General features: G+C 32.5%; 2 protein-coding genes and 1 non-coding gene across 4 annotated transcripts; all 3 read right to left on the bottom strand.

The window, feature by feature from the left end:
- Positions 1-623: 623 nt before the first annotated feature.
- Positions 624-4,459, bottom strand: LOC125828620 (uncharacterized). Its single transcript, XM_049507936.1, has 5 exons — positions 4,294-4,459; positions 3,525-3,648; positions 2,194-2,428; positions 912-1,037; positions 624-791 (listed from the first exon to the last, which is right to left on the bottom strand). Exons 1-5 carry the CDS (start codon positions 4,434-4,436, stop codon positions 670-672), a joined length of 750 nt encoding a protein of 249 aa, XP_049363893.1. The 5' UTR covers positions 4,437-4,459; the 3' UTR covers positions 624-669.
- An 18-nt stretch (positions 4,460-4,477) lies between these two features.
- Positions 4,478-4,562, bottom strand: TRNAM-CAU (transfer RNA methionine (anticodon CAU)). Its single transcript is given in 2 exon segments — positions 4,478-4,513; positions 4,525-4,562. It is a non-coding gene; the product is annotated as a tRNA-Met (tRNA).
- Positions 4,563-7,964: 3,402 nt separating this feature from the next.
- LOC125828624 (glycine-rich cell wall structural protein-like) lies at positions 7,965-8,945 on the bottom strand. 2 transcript variants are annotated; one of them, XM_049507941.1, is made up of 2 exons: positions 8,671-8,945; positions 7,965-8,634 (listed from the first exon to the last, which is right to left on the bottom strand). In XM_049507941.1, exons 1-2 carry the CDS (start codon positions 8,921-8,923, stop codon positions 8,240-8,242), a joined length of 648 nt encoding a protein of 215 aa, XP_049363898.1. In that variant the 5' UTR covers positions 8,924-8,945; the 3' UTR covers positions 7,965-8,239. The 2 variants fall into 2 exon arrangements, with proteins under 2 accessions (XP_049363898.1, XP_049363896.1); XM_049507939.1 differs by having other exon boundaries at positions 7,965-8,945.
- Between the last annotated feature and the right edge of the window lie 6,407 nt (positions 8,946-15,352).

Raw genomic sequence — 15,352 nt, 5'->3', positions numbered from 1 at the left:
AATATAAATAAAGAAACATAATACAATAAAAAAAATATAGGAGATATACTACCTTTGGTGTTTTATGCTTGTGGTATTATAATAATTTAACATTTAAGTTAAAAGGTAATATACATTTGTCTAATTTTTATTTGACTTGAAATTTTAAAAATAAAGTAGACTTTTAATTTAAGGATATGTAGAATATATATATATATATATATATATATATATATATATCACGAATAAAATAATATTTTTTTTCTCCACTTACCTTAAACAATTTCTTAGAGGATTGGGTATTCAGTTTTATTCAGAAGGAGTGACAGCAAGAACATGAGCCTAGAGAGGAAACACTTCACGTAATTTGACTTGTCATAATTGTTTCGTAATAGCTACTTGTGTCATGCATATTATATAATATAAGGTAAGCTTTAACAATACTTATTTTTACCCTTTGCATGAGTTTTTCTTATTGATAAGAAAATTAGTATGTAATAAAAGTAAATAAGATTACATATCCTACTACATCAAGAGTCTCAGCAACAACAATCTATCTACCTCGATGAGGTAGAGGTAAAGTTAACGTACATTGTACCCTCCCCAAACCCCACCTCTGGGATTATAGTGGGTATGTTGTTGTCGTTGTATCACAAAAATACAGTCTTTTCTCTCCTCATATCTCTTATTTCAGTGCCATTCCAATCCCCCTAGAGTTGTAGAACCCATTCCTTCCCATACTTCACTACAACCCACTTCTTCATTATCAACACCTTCCATGTTGCAATCCCACCAGCCACCTCCATTTGCATCTGAAAGCAGAAAAAGATGATATTTTCCATTTTTATGAGAACTTGCATTTCGAAGTACAGTAAAATATGTTTTAGTAGAAGAATGTTTTCGTGAAAGATTGTTATTTTAAGTAGACTTACAATGATTGAAGAGAGTGCTAGGTTTCTCAATGTTATCAAGCATTCTCACTTTTTTTCTAGGCTTTTCTGCTGAACCTTCTCCAAGAACGGCCAAAACCTTTCGAGCTGATTGGTTTCCGCTGCTACCTAGAAAACCATTAAAAAATGTCAGGGCTAAACAACAAGAATTCATCGATCACTTCCTGAGAAAATACCACATTCTATATATGATCCATGAAATCCAAGAACATGTAACATTTTGGGATATTCGATAATATTTTCCATGTAAGAACTCCAGAGTAAATGTATTTGGATTAACCAGAAAAGTACTTTATCTAAACATGGGAACTAAAATAAATGGTAGTAGTTATTTCTCAAGAAAACCAATATATCAAGCACTAGTAACAAGATATAAAAGAGTTGTGTATTTAAGTGGTGGATTTTGAATATTTTCATTTTGTTACAACAGCAAGACTATGGAGAGCCAAAATTTGAACTTTATGGGTTCTAAATTCTAGGATAGTGATATAAGGTGCTAGTAACTGGGTTGAAAATTTAATTTGTGTATATAACGAGGTTTGGACTAAAAAACTACTAGATTCGGCAAACCTGTATACATAAACTTCTAGCTCTACCCCTGGCAAAGAGATCCTCAAACATTTAGAATCTAGAGGATTTACATCTGTTTTGGGAAGTACTGGATTAACGCTCTTTTTAAGGGGCTTAAGAAATGGACAATGATTCTATCTTGTGGGATCACGCTGGGTATGGTGTTGTTGGCGTTGTAGGAAATGGACAATGATCTTATTCAAGGTATCGTCTTTCAGGAAATAAGAGAAGAAAAGCCATTTGCCTTTTTCTCCATGTAGCCAACATTGAACTCTCACTCTCGATTTCAAGCAAAGCTCTTAACTTAACTCAAGCGGAATAACCCCTTTGGCTTCTAGAGTTGAACGTTTCTCCAAGTACAACAGGGCATTGGAAATATTAGTGGATACTATATATATATGTAATATCAGCTTTATAAAAGGAGAAGCAATAGCAACTAACAAAAGATCGCATTGCAATTTATGATCAGCAGCTTAGTAGCTTGGGGAAGCAAGGTCAAGAGACACAACAAGCCGTACTGATTAGCTTCTTGTTTTACCGCACATGTATGTTAGTTACAGAAACAAGCTTAGATACTCAGAAACGACTATAACCAAAGGCAATCTCATGAAAGCTAATTCATCTAAGAAAATATGATGAGCACAACAAACATGTGAACAGGTCAACCCATTCATTTTCTGAAAGAATGACTAACCTTCAATAAAGCCTCTTTTTCTTGATGTTCTGACATTATCGGTGACGGAAACCTCACGGAAATCATTAGGAGCAGAAACATCTTGGTTCTCTTTCATGGTGTTCTTGTATTGTTCAAAAATAGCATCAAGAGCACATGGAATTCCTGATTCTCCATCTTTCGAACAATTGAATCGTCCCTTCACACACACACTTGTGTCTTTACTACAAGTTGGCACCGAGAATTTCTTGTTTCCCTGCAAACGTTTTGGTCGCATTTATACTCAAATCAAATTAGGTAAATTATTGTACAAGTAGAGAAATTGCACACCCTGATATGGGAAAACCTATAATAATTTCTACAGGCCGCTCAGGAAAACAGTTCCATGTTCTAAATACATGCAAATATAGAACACCGCTTATTGCAGTTTTATAGAACACAGGTGATACAAATGACAGAACTTAAAACTAAACTACAGTTTAGATCCTTTCTAATATTTGACATTGGTTGAAGCCAGTAACCTCGTCACCTGTTCCAATTATATACTCGAGTCTTCAGGTGTTCCAAAAGAGAAATTTAGCTCAGACCAAGTGACCATATTTAGTCCATCATTGAAGGCATTAAGTGCACTTCCGTGAACAAAGTCTAGAATCAACAAGAGTTCATAGAATGAGGAACATATGCATTCTTAAAAGAAACTCTTCAAATTTCTCTACACACATATTAATGTGACCGAGCCTGAAACTGTGGATGCAGGTCCATCCACTGGCTTACATGTGTTGTAGTGGCCTACAAGTTCTACATTCAGTTATAACAACATACTCAGTGTAATCCCACAAGTGGGATCTGAGGGTAGTGTCTATGCAGGCCTTACCCCTACCTTGGGAGGAAGAGAAGCTATTTCCGATAGAAGTTCTACATGCAGCTACAATGAGAAATCTTGAAACAATGGCAACAAACGAACAGGACACAAAATTTCCAGCTCTACAAATATTTATAATCTTTCTTGGGATCCCAACAGAAACTTTTTTTTCATTTCTAGCATTTCCATGAGAACACAACAACAACATACTTAGTATAATCACACATATGGCGTCTGTGGAGGTTAGTGTATACACAGACCCTACCCCTACTTTGGAACGTAGAGAGGTTTGTGATAGACCCTCAGTTTTCATGAGAAGACAGAAACTAAAATACGACAGCATACTCAATGTAATCACACAAGTGGTGTCTGAGGAGGGTATTGTGTACACAAACCTTATCCCTACCTTGGAAGGTAGAGAGACTGTTTCCGATAGACCCTCAACAACTTCCATGAGAAGACAGAAACTAAAACAATTTAGCTTACTTACTGGAACTACTCCGGGCAAAACAGGACTTTTGTGCAATTTTTTGCTGAGGAAATCAGATAGAGATATGCTTGAACCCTTTTGATTGGAACCTCTGCTTTCCACTTTCTTCTCACAACCAGTAGACCTTAACAAAGCACAATAAATGAACAACAGATCAAAAATTACACCCAGAAAGCTAAAACAGAGAGATTATTTAACACGAAACTGAAGTTCGTTCATAGAAGCTAAATTTAACACCAAAAGCGAAACCCCAGATCACAAATGAAACAGAACAAGTTAAAAAAACAAGAAACTCAACAAAAAATGTGGATTTTAAGCAACAAAAGAGAAACCCCATATCACAAACGAGACCCAAAAAGCTCAAAAACAAGAAATTTAACCAAAAAAAGTGAATTTTAAGCAACAGATCGAAACCCCAGATCACAAACGAAACCCAACAAGTTGGAAAAACAAGAAATTTAACCAAAAATGTGATTTCTAAGCAACAAAAGCGAAACCACAGATCACATACGAAACCAAACAAGCTAAAAAAACAAGAATTTTAAGCAACAAAAACGAAACCCCAGATCACAAATGAGACCCAACAAGCTACAAAAACAAGAACTTTAACCAGAAAATCTGGATTTTAAGCAACAAAAGAGAAACCCCAGACACAAACGAGATTCAACAAGCTAAAAAAACAAGAAATTTAACCAGAAATCTGAATTAAGCTACAAAAGTGAAAGCCCCAAATCCCCAACGAGTGAAAAAGTAGAACTTCCATTCTTACTGATTTGGAGAACGAAAGAGAAAAGTTGAAGCAATTGACCGCTGTCCCAATGGTAGTATTTCAGGTTGCTTCTTCATCTTCTTCACCAAAATTTTTCTTGAAAATGCGATTTTGGGCCAATTTGTACAGCAAATTTGGCGCATAATTTGAAATTTTCACCAAAAAATGGGGAAAAAAAAGATAATGGGGTGAGAGAGGCTCGAACTCTCGACCTCAGGATTACTCAGAAGCTATGAGACCTACGCGCTAGCCAACTGCGCCACCACCCCTTTGTTGCTATACCTCAGCGGTAGAGTATTACCTTCACATAGTGAAAATCATCCGTTCGAACCTATGTATATAACTATAAATACTTCTCTTTATAATGATTAACGAACTTATAAAGAAATAATATCAAACAAAGTAAAACAAAGGAAGTACTAATGTATTCAGGATTCACTAATTAATTATTAGTCCATTCACGAAAGGACTAATTGTGCAAAGTAAAAATACACGAGGGGCAACATGGAAACATGAAAAAGAATATGAACCTTGTGGTTTGATAGATAATATCTTCTGTATGTAATTAAATGTTTCAGGTTCAAGTTCTGAATATATATTTTTTTTTAATAAGAAATGGTATTTTCTGTAACGCTAATCCAAATTAATTAGAGATATATGTGATATAATTTAGCTTTAATATGAATATGAAACACCGAATAAATTCATGATGCTTCTCACTTTTCCCATACTATATATATGAGAAAGCTTTGCAAAGCATATATCTACATATATAGTATTAATAATATTTTCTAGTTCTATAAATCTAAACTTCTTAATTTCCTCTAGCCCCCTAATATTTCCCAACTTGGAAGTTCCATTTGGTTCATGGATATTCATGGCAAAAACAACTACACAACCACAAATTCTTCTTCTTTTTTTCTTTCTGCTACTACTCATGAACACTTATTCTTTAGGATTTAACGTAAGAGCCCTTCGAGACTACTCTTCAACAACCAAAAAATCCACTATGCAAGTTCTTCCGAAAAAATCAACTACTAGCACAACCACCACTACTGTCACTACCCCTATGAGGGTTGCAGCCACCCATAATGTGAGAGGGCAATTTGGGGTGGCTGCTCATAGTGTTCCTAGTGGTCCAAATCCCGAGTCCAATCGATGAATCAAGTGAGGTTACTAGAGTTAGTTCCCCTAGCTCATGCTTATCTTTTATTTGTGCATTTAGCTTGATTAATCTGAATATAAGTCATATAAGACCTATTAATAGAAGAAACGCTCTTTATCAAGAGTTTTTTCTCTTTATGAGATATAATGTTTTTCTCTTGCTATTGTTGAACATCTTTTTGTTTCCTCCTTATAATAATGTATATGAAGAATATATATAATACTTTGTTTTAGTTGTGTTATTTATGCATATCATACATGAATTTTAGTTTTGCTTCCTATGATACTTGATTAAACATATTTAACTTCAATTACTCGAAATGTGCACTTCTAATCCCTTTACCTCTAACGTTCACATTTTTAATTTTCAGAATTATTAACCGTTTCACTTCCACCATTTTGATTATTGTATATGTTATGTTAAATTTACATTTTGTTGCTTTATTTTTAATGGTACTATATGTACTTCAAAAAAATAATTTAAATATAACATATTTAAGTAAGGGCTACCAAAAAAAAACACATCTCAATTAAATGTAAGGAGAGGACCAAAATTCAAAATTAGGGGACCAAATATACCATCATTTCTTTTTATTTATTGTTGGATAAAGTGCTGTTGTGAATTCAAGTCTCTATGTTTGTTATATTTAATTTTTATCTTTAAATAAAACTATGGTTTATTTCAATTGAATTTTATGTCATGTGATATGAAAATTTAATAAATCAATATTAAAGACAGTGATTCAGATATGAAAAGGTAGAGCAATCTAATTAAGAGCAGTGGTGTCAGATCTCTTTGTAAACTCTGATGTATATATCTAACTTTTACTTCTTGTTTTTTATCTTGAAAATAATAATTCATGGATTTTTGCATTTGTCTTGTCAAATATGTGGGCCAAATACAAAACAGAACAGGTTATCACAAGGACAAAAAAGTTTGATTGTATTTGTAACAGTAGAGACACACGTCTTATATGATGTCCTATGTGGTAATTCATATTTTATATAGCTTTTGACATGCATTATACTACATAGGACGTGTATGTCTGGTTATTTAATTTATACAAATTTAAGTGACTATTTCTGCATACCCAAAGTTGGACGGCTTAGATATGAGCTGAAACAAAATTAAAGGGCATACTTATGTGGTGTGCCTATAATTTATGTCCCTAATTTTATGAGCCAAAAGTGTTGTATATTGTTAGTGTTAATATATATCGTTTACATTAGTCGTTCATCCAAATTTAACTCAGACGTAACTCCCTTTTTTTTAGAGGGGTGTGAAGAAGTGTCAAACTTCAATTTACTTCTTTAAGCATTTTACCTAGTAGTATTTTATAAGACAAATACAAGCTGCCAAATATCTGGTCTGGTGGGGAGGAGATGACGGAGTCAATTATTAATTTTAGTGAAAATTGACTTCGATTGAAATAGACGGATTCATAATTTGAAGTTTGCGGCTGAAACAAAGTTAAAGGGCATACTTATGTGTTGTGCCTATAATTTATGTCCCTAATTCTATGAGCCAAAAGTCTTGTATATTGTTAGTGTTAATATTTATCATTTACATTAGTCGTTCATCCAAATTTAACTCAGACGTAACTCCCTTTTTTTAGAGAGGTGTGAAGCAGTGTCAAACTTCAATTCACTTCTTTAAGCATATTACCTAGTAGTATTTTATAAGACAAATACAAGCTGCCAAATATCTGGTCTGGTGGGGAGGAGATGATGGACTCAATTATTAGTTTTAGTGAAAATTGACTTCGGTTGAAATAGACGGATTCATAATTTGAAATTTGCGGATTTGAAATTCTAACAAATATGATTACTCTATATTAGGCCCATATCTCATATTGATGTTCACATTTTATATGTCCAATCCTAAATGGTTATTTGGTTTGCTTATTGGTTTTGATAATTTTTACTTCATAAGCTAACTTCGGTCAGAAATTGAGTTAGACTCTTACCGATTTATTTCTTTATCATGATATATCCAAAATTAGATGCATCCTAATTTGATGATTTTGGTTCTCTATTTTATATTATTCACACTTTAAATATTTAGCCTTCGAACAATCTTTCCCTCATAAATTATCTTTGAGAGTTTAATTAGATTGATCAAGGGTCCATTTCTAGTGGTTCAACATCAGGCAATGATAACACTGTTATCAAACTCTATAAATATGAAAATGAAGTAAAGAATAAAAATACTCCCTATAGTCCATATTAAATGAACTATTGGGGTATGACATATCTGTTAAAAAAAATATTTAAGGATATAAATTAAAATTATTTTTTATTATTATTATTTTGATTATTTTTAAATTATTTCTTAAAAAATATAAAGTAATTAAGAAACTATAATGGAGAGTAAATATGAAAAAAAAAGTTTTAATTATTTATTTGAAATTGAAATTATTCATTTATTTTGAACTATGAAAAAGTCTCGAGAATAGTAAAACAAAAGAGAAGGTCAACAGATGGGAAAAACATTTAATTTAACACACTTGGAAAACAACATACTTTATTAATAATATGGTTGGATAATACAATAGTCCACAAGCTTTATTTTACATGTAATAACATGTAAAGAAGCTTTAAAGGACAAATTTACTTTGATATAATGGATAAATAATGATACACTCTTGTTTAAGTACTTTTACAAAGGACTCTCACAAAAAAATAGAACTAGAAAAGTACATAATTATATTTAACATTTTGATCACATTCTTATATATATAGTTCATGCAAAACATAATTGGAAGAGCTATATATTGATGAACTAATGACCACCACCAATGCCTCCACCACCACCAAATCCGCCGCCACCTCCACCTCCTATACCTCCGCCAACGCCTCCACCTGCACCACCACCAAAGCCTCCTCCGGCACCTGCACCACCACCAATGCCACCACCTCCACCACCACCAAATCCTCCGCCTCCACCTCCACCTAGACCACCTCCGGCTCCTCCACCTGCACCAAAACCACCTCCAGCACCACCACCAGCACCTCCACCTAATCCTCCTCCACCACCAGCACCACCACCAAATCCACCACCTCCACCAAGTCCTCCTCCGGCACCACCACCTACTCCTCCACCAGCTCCACCACCAAGTCCACCACCTCCACCTAGTCCTCCTCCAGCTCCACCACCACCTCCTAGTCCACCACCACCTCCTAATCCACCACCTCCTCCTAATCCAGCCCCACCACCAAGTCCACCACCTTTACCTAAACCACCACCACCTCCTAATCCACCTCCACCACCTAAACCACCTCCTCCTCCTAATCCACCTCCACCACCTAATCCACCTCCACCACCAAAATGCTTCCCAAACTTTCTTTGTCCAAATAGGAGCTTGTCATCTCCAACTCCATTAACATGATCAGCAAACACAGCACAATCAACAAACAACACAAGTAAAAGCAAATATCCACCAAGAGAAAAACATGATAACCCCATAATTATGTATTATATTAATTCAAGTTTGGAACCCTAGACATGCAAAAATAAACATTATCCCTATCCAATTATATAGTAGCAAAAAAAACTAATATTTTTACACAAAATTAAATCACATGGTAGGTCCAGTTAAAACTCAACTACCATCTTCTTTTACTTAAATGCATGTTTGCTTTATGATTGGTCTATATATTTAATTCTTCCAACTGCCCTCCTCCAATACACAACACGGACAGAGACTTACAAAGTCACAAATACAGCACAATTATCATAATTAGTGTTTTTGTTTGTGAGAGATTATTTGGCTTTTAGGGTATCTAATTAAATTCTTGATCTATATATATATCCATATTAATGGTGTTTAATTAGTTGATTCCCTGCCTTTATTGATTATCAATTATTTTTTATATGTCTGAATTAGTTTGCAAGTAGACTCCTACGTGGCATAATACATGTAGGACGCGTGTAGGACACAAATTACCATGTAGGATGCATGTGCGATGTCACGTAGGACGAATGTTTCCATCTGTTGAATTTTATACGATAAGTGTCTACTTATGCACACTCAAAGTTAAAGGGCATAGATATCAGTTGAAGCTAAGTTAAAGGGCTCGTTTATGTATTACGTGAAAAAAAAAAACCATATTGATCAAAGTTGAAACAAATATAAAGAAATTATCCATAAATTTTGTTTATTGATCAGCATATATCGAGTTCTATATCAAAACCAAGCAGTTGATCCCACGAAAGCAATGTTGAGTTCATCGAGGGTTCAACTGAAATTATAAGAAGTGAGATAAATTGTATTTCTCTGCAGCCATCCCACATGCCTCATGTATTTCATAATTTTTATTTACAGCGATCAGACTATAATTAATTATCAAGTTGATTCCTTTATCCATGTAGGCCATTCATTCTTAATGGCTTTGAACATTGTGTTGAATTAACAAGCTAACACTCATTTATTGGGTCTTCTAATTATCATTAATGGATCAACCAAACAATTTCCTGCCACCAGTATTAATTTGTACTCTCTGTCAATGTCTGGTTGCAATATTCTTTAGTTCACATTATATATGCATAGCCAATTAGCCATTAATGTATTCGTATTTCATCTGTCTCTATTTACTTGTCTATTTTTTATTTGACATACCTATTAAGAAAATAATAATTGATATAGTAAGTTTATTATTTTACCTCTATTCATTGATAGAATTTCAAAATTAATTTACTCATTAAAGACGTTCTACCTTTTAAAAAAATATTAAACTCTCTAAATAAATTGAAGATATAATAGGTAAAAAATTTTTTGTTTTTTCTTGATTTGTCAAAAATAATAAGTAAAAGAGGTAAGATAAAAAGTTAAAATTAGACAAGTAAAAAGAGACAAGAGAGAGTAATTAATTATTGTTGTGTTTCTTACTCCCTTTTGGTCTATTTTAATTGTGATGCTTATTAAAAATAATATCTGATCCCCAAAAAAAAGAATTGTTTATTTTTACTCGTTAATTCTATTAAAAATAGATATCCGCTTAATTTACATTTGTCAACTTCATAATTAATTACCATTATTATCAATTAACTATATTCAATTTTCAAAACATTGAATTTTATGATATTCAAATATTGATATAGTAAAAATTGTCATATTATTTATTGCTTAGGGTGTACTTGCCAAGTCAATAAATAAAAATAAACGGAAAGAGTAGTTATCTCAAGACATATTTATTATTCCCTTATTAAAAACTTCAAATTTTCAATTTTTAAGTTTCAACTTTAAAATTTATGGTCGAGAGGTTATAACTCAATTGTTATTACTTTAATACTTTAAGTTGATCATTTTGAAATAAAGAAAAACTCATAAAATTGAAATCATAGCTCGCAGAACCATTTTATAACAGAGATGAAAGACACTAAACAAGTCTACAAAATAATGTTGAAATCAAAATAAATACTTCTATAAAAGTAATAATTCACCCCTCCATTATAATCATCATTGATAGAATTATAACTCCAAAAAAAACCCACACAAACACATGAAAAAAAATGATACAATAGTATGTGAAAAGATTTGATTAAAGCAATAATTAAGCTCTTTTTTTTTATGAATCAAAATCCAAGAAATAAAGAGCCAATCCAAAATAAACACACTCATATTATCTACCAAAAAAATAAAAACAAAAATAGAAGAACAAATCCAAGTTGGCATCCAACAAGTTGAATTAGAATAGATAGCATGCATGAGGGGCAGTCCCCGAACGCATAAGATAGAAAAAGGATCTTCTGAAACAATTACAACATCACAACTTTCATATAAAAAGAAGCACAATTTCACATCATCTCTCGTAAAACTAAAAGATATAAAAATTGATACAGAAAAAATAATAAAAAATTATGATTATTACCATATAAGTTAAATTAATTAATCAATTTAGTTACCACCACCCGCACCAAGACCTTCACCACCAAGCACACCGCCACCAAATCCAGTCCCAAAACTTGCATCACCAACACTTCCACCCGAACCAAATCCAAAGCCACCTAAGCCATGACCACCACCACCACCTATGCCACCTGCACCGAGCATGCGCCGCCCTAACACGTCAGCAGAAACCATAATGCCACTAAAAAGAACAATTAAGAGAACTACTCCAATAACACGAGTTGATGAGATAGCCATTATAACTTAGTAATATTTATGAATGAATTAAGAGATAAAAAGACCAAATAATTAATGAGAAAGTTGATGATTAATTCACTTGTCTAGGCAAGTATATATAGTACTTATTAAGTATTAACAATAACATTATAATATTGAGCATGTGTTTGGAGTTGTGAAATATATAATTGTGAATGATTAGATCTTAGGCAAATATTCCATTAATTATTAAAAGATAATGATGGGATCATTAGGATTTAGTAATTAAGCAATTCACGATCATATATATATTGTAATTTTTTTTTAAAATGTTTTATACTCATGTAGTGGCTTTCCATGAACTATAGAAAATAATTCTTATGTATATTGTGTTATAAAGAATCTCCTTTTTTTTTTTATTTTGTGAAATAAATACATATTTATAAATAATATAAAAATCACTATAGTTATCGAGTGGATTACGAAATAGTCTGATAGACCATCAAAGGTTGGTGTAGGTGATGATAAGTATCATGTCATTCTTTTCAGAGATTTTGAATTTGGGATATGAAAATAAAACTGTCTTTGGTAAAAAGTATTTTGACCCCCAAAAGGAATTTCTGGCCTAAATTCGAATCTATCGAGGATCGATTTTATCATCGAGTCGAGAAAAACAAAAAACGACTAATAGAACATCAAATCTTAGTAGAGAAGTTGATGAATGACGTATGAATTATTTACATATGGCAACGCTATCTCAAGAATTCACCTAAATGAAAGGAAATATGTGATTTCTAGAGGTAGTAAATGAGTTGTTTGGGCAAAAGTTGGGCTAATCAAGATGAGCTGAATCAATAAATGAGTCAATGTTCAACCCTGTCCAAAGCTTCTTCCTTTTTTTTTTTTTGGCTAAGATATATGAATTGAATCAAAATGGACTAAGTGATGGATCGTAACACAACCAACCCAATTTGACTCAACTTTTAGTGTTTCATTTTAGAGACTTCAATAATTTTCGTAACCAAATATCCACAAACAAGTCTTCATAAATATTACTCCACATATTATCATTGTGAGTTTGAGTCGGGCTCGAATCGCAAGTCAAGGCCTGAGGTTCGAATTTTGTGTCGAGGATCGGGTCCAATGTCGAGATAGAGCTAAGGAGTTGGGTCTCAATTAGTTTGGATCAGATTTCAAGTCCAAGTCGGGGTCAAGTCTTGAGTTGAGGCTAGGGTTGAAACCGATTGAGTCTCGAGTCCATGCTCCCAAATTAGGATTAGGCTAGGGTTAAAGGGTTGGAATTGGAGTCCCGAGTCAAAGTTAGTTGTTTAATTAGTTGATTCCCTGCCTATATTGATTAGCAATTACTCCTTCCGTCCAATGTCATCTTTTTTACTTTGCACTTGCATTAAGAAAAGATGTAACTTTACCCTTCTATCCTTATTTAATGTTTTCTTAAGTCAACCTTATTAATAAATGACAAGATTAATTAACTATTCTATCAAGGGTATAATAGGCAAAATATGGTAATTTATGCATAAATTTTATAAAATGACAAGTATTGTGGTCCAACTATTTATAAAAAGAGATGACATATACAATGGGAAGGAGGAAGTGTTTTTTATATGTCCGAATTAGTTTGCACACCATCTACCTAAGTAACGAGTAATTAACCGTATCGATGTAACTTATATAGTCTTTTTTCGCAATTTTCAATGAAGATGAATAGGCAATGACACCGTGTGAGAGTTTAGAAATTTATATATGTAAAAAGGCATAATACATACATAAATATGTCTTTTAACTTGATTTCGATTGGCATCTTTGTCCTTCAACTTTGAGTTTGTACAAATAGATTCAAATAAACTTGTACAAAATTGAACAAATAGACACACATATCCTGCATGGCATAATACATGTAGGATGCGTGTAGGACACAAATTGCCATGTAGGATGCATGTACGATGCCACGTAGGACGAATGTTTCTATCTGTTCAATTTGATACGATAAGTGTCTAGCTACTTATGAACACCCTAAGTTAAAAGGCATAGTTATCAATTGAAGCCAAGTTAAAGGGCTCATTTATGTATTATGCGGAAAAAACAAAACCATATCGATCAAAGTTGAAACAAATATAACGAAATTATCCATAAATTTTGTTTATTGATCAGCATATATCGAGTTCTATATCAAAACCAAGCAGTTGATCCCACGAAAGCAATGTTGACTTTATTGAGGGTTCAACTGGAGTTATAAGAAGTGAGATAATTTGTATTTCTCCGCAGCCATCCCACATGCTTCATGTATTTCATAATTTTTATTTACTTTATTGATCGCTAGGTCAGACTATAATTAATTATCAAGTTGATTCCTTTATCCATGTAGGCCATTCATTCTTAATGGCTTAGAACTTTGTGTTGAATTAACAAGCTAACACACATTTATTGGGTCTTCTAATTGTCATTAATGGATCAACCAAACAATTTCATGCCACCAGTAATTTGTACTCTCTGTCAATGTACTGGTTGCAATATTCTTTAGTTCACATTATTTATGCATAGCTATTTATGTATTCGTATTTCATCTGACCCTATTTACTTGTCTATTATTTATTTGGCATATTTATTAAGAAAATAATAATTGATATTAAAAAAAGTTGTTCATTTTTACTCGTTAATTATATTAAAAGTAGATATCCGCTTAATTTACATTTGTCAAGTTCATAATTAATTACCATTATTATCAATTAACTATAGTCAGTTTTAAAAACATTGAATTTTATGATATTCAAATATTGATATAGTAGAAATTGTCATATAATTTATTGCTTAGGGTGTACTTGCCAAGTCAATAAGTAAAAATAAATAGAAGGAGTAGTTATCGCAAGACATAATTTATTATTCCCTCCTTAAAAAATTCAAATTTTCAATTTTTAAGTTTCAGTTTTAAAATTTATGGGCTAGAAGTTATAACTCAATTGTTATTACTTTAATACTTTAAGTTGATCATTTTGAAATAAAGAAAAACTCATAAAATTGAAATCATAGCTCGCAGAACCATTTTATAACAGAGATGAAAGACACTAAACAAGTCTACAAAATAATGTTGAAATCAAAATTTTATAAAAGTAATAATCACCCCTCCATTATAATCATTGATACAATTATAACTCCAAAAAAAACCCACACAAACACAAAAAAATGATAACAATATATGTAAAAAGAATTGAATAAAGCAATAATTAAGCTCTTTTTTTTTATGAATCAAAATCCAAGAAATAAAGAGCCAATCCAAAATAAACACACTCATATTATCTCCCAAAAAAAGAAAAAGAAAAATAGAAGTACAAATTTGATCTTTTGAATGCATATAAAGGTTAATCAATTAACGGAAAACGGTCATATATACACTCTAAACTTAAATGAGGAGTATATTATTTTCGATAGTACATGAATATATTTAACCCTTTTTCGATTAATCAATCACCACCACCGATACCCATACCTCTACCACCAACCAAACCACCACCAAGTCCGGTGCCACCACTTACCTCACCAATACTTCCACCAATAGCCATTCCACCACCAAATAAACCACCACCGCCACCACCTACACCGCCTGCCTCCAGCATGCGCCGCCCTAACATGTCAGCAGAAACCATAATGCCACTAAAAAGAACAATTAAAAGAATTACTCCAATAACACGAGCTGAAAAAATTGCCATTATATTAATTGTAACTTTAAATTAAATATATGGACTAAAAATATTTATGAAGAAAAAATGATAAAA

This window comes from Solanum verrucosum, unplaced genomic scaffold (assembly GCF_900185275.1).
Source record: "Solanum verrucosum unplaced genomic scaffold, falcon-dt-bn FXZP01000273.1, whole genome shotgun sequence".
In the NCBI taxonomy this organism is placed as follows: Eukaryota; Viridiplantae; Streptophyta; class Magnoliopsida; order Solanales; family Solanaceae; genus Solanum; species Solanum verrucosum.
This window is presented reverse-complemented; position numbering and strand designations above follow the sequence as displayed.

What these genes read in the sequence shown, in the direction of transcription:
- LOC125828620 (XM_049507936.1), bottom strand. Translation starts at nt 4,436, where the DNA reads ATGCGCCAAATTTGCTGTACAAATTGGCCCAAAATCGCATTTTCAAGA. An exon ending in CTCTTTCGTTCTCCAAATCA is followed by an intron (nt 3,649 to 4,293) that starts GTAAGAATGGAA and finishes TGCTTTGTTAAG; the next exon opens with GTCTACTGGTTGTGAGAAGA. An exon ending in AAAAAGAGGCTTTATTGAAG is followed by an intron (nt 1,038 to 2,193) that starts GTTAGTCATTCT and finishes ATGGTTTTCTAG; the next exon opens with GTAGCAGCGGAAACCAATCA.
- LOC125828624 (XM_049507939.1), bottom strand. Translation starts at nt 8,923, where the DNA reads ATGGGGTTATCATGTTTTTCTCTTGGTGGATATTTGCTTTTACTTGTG.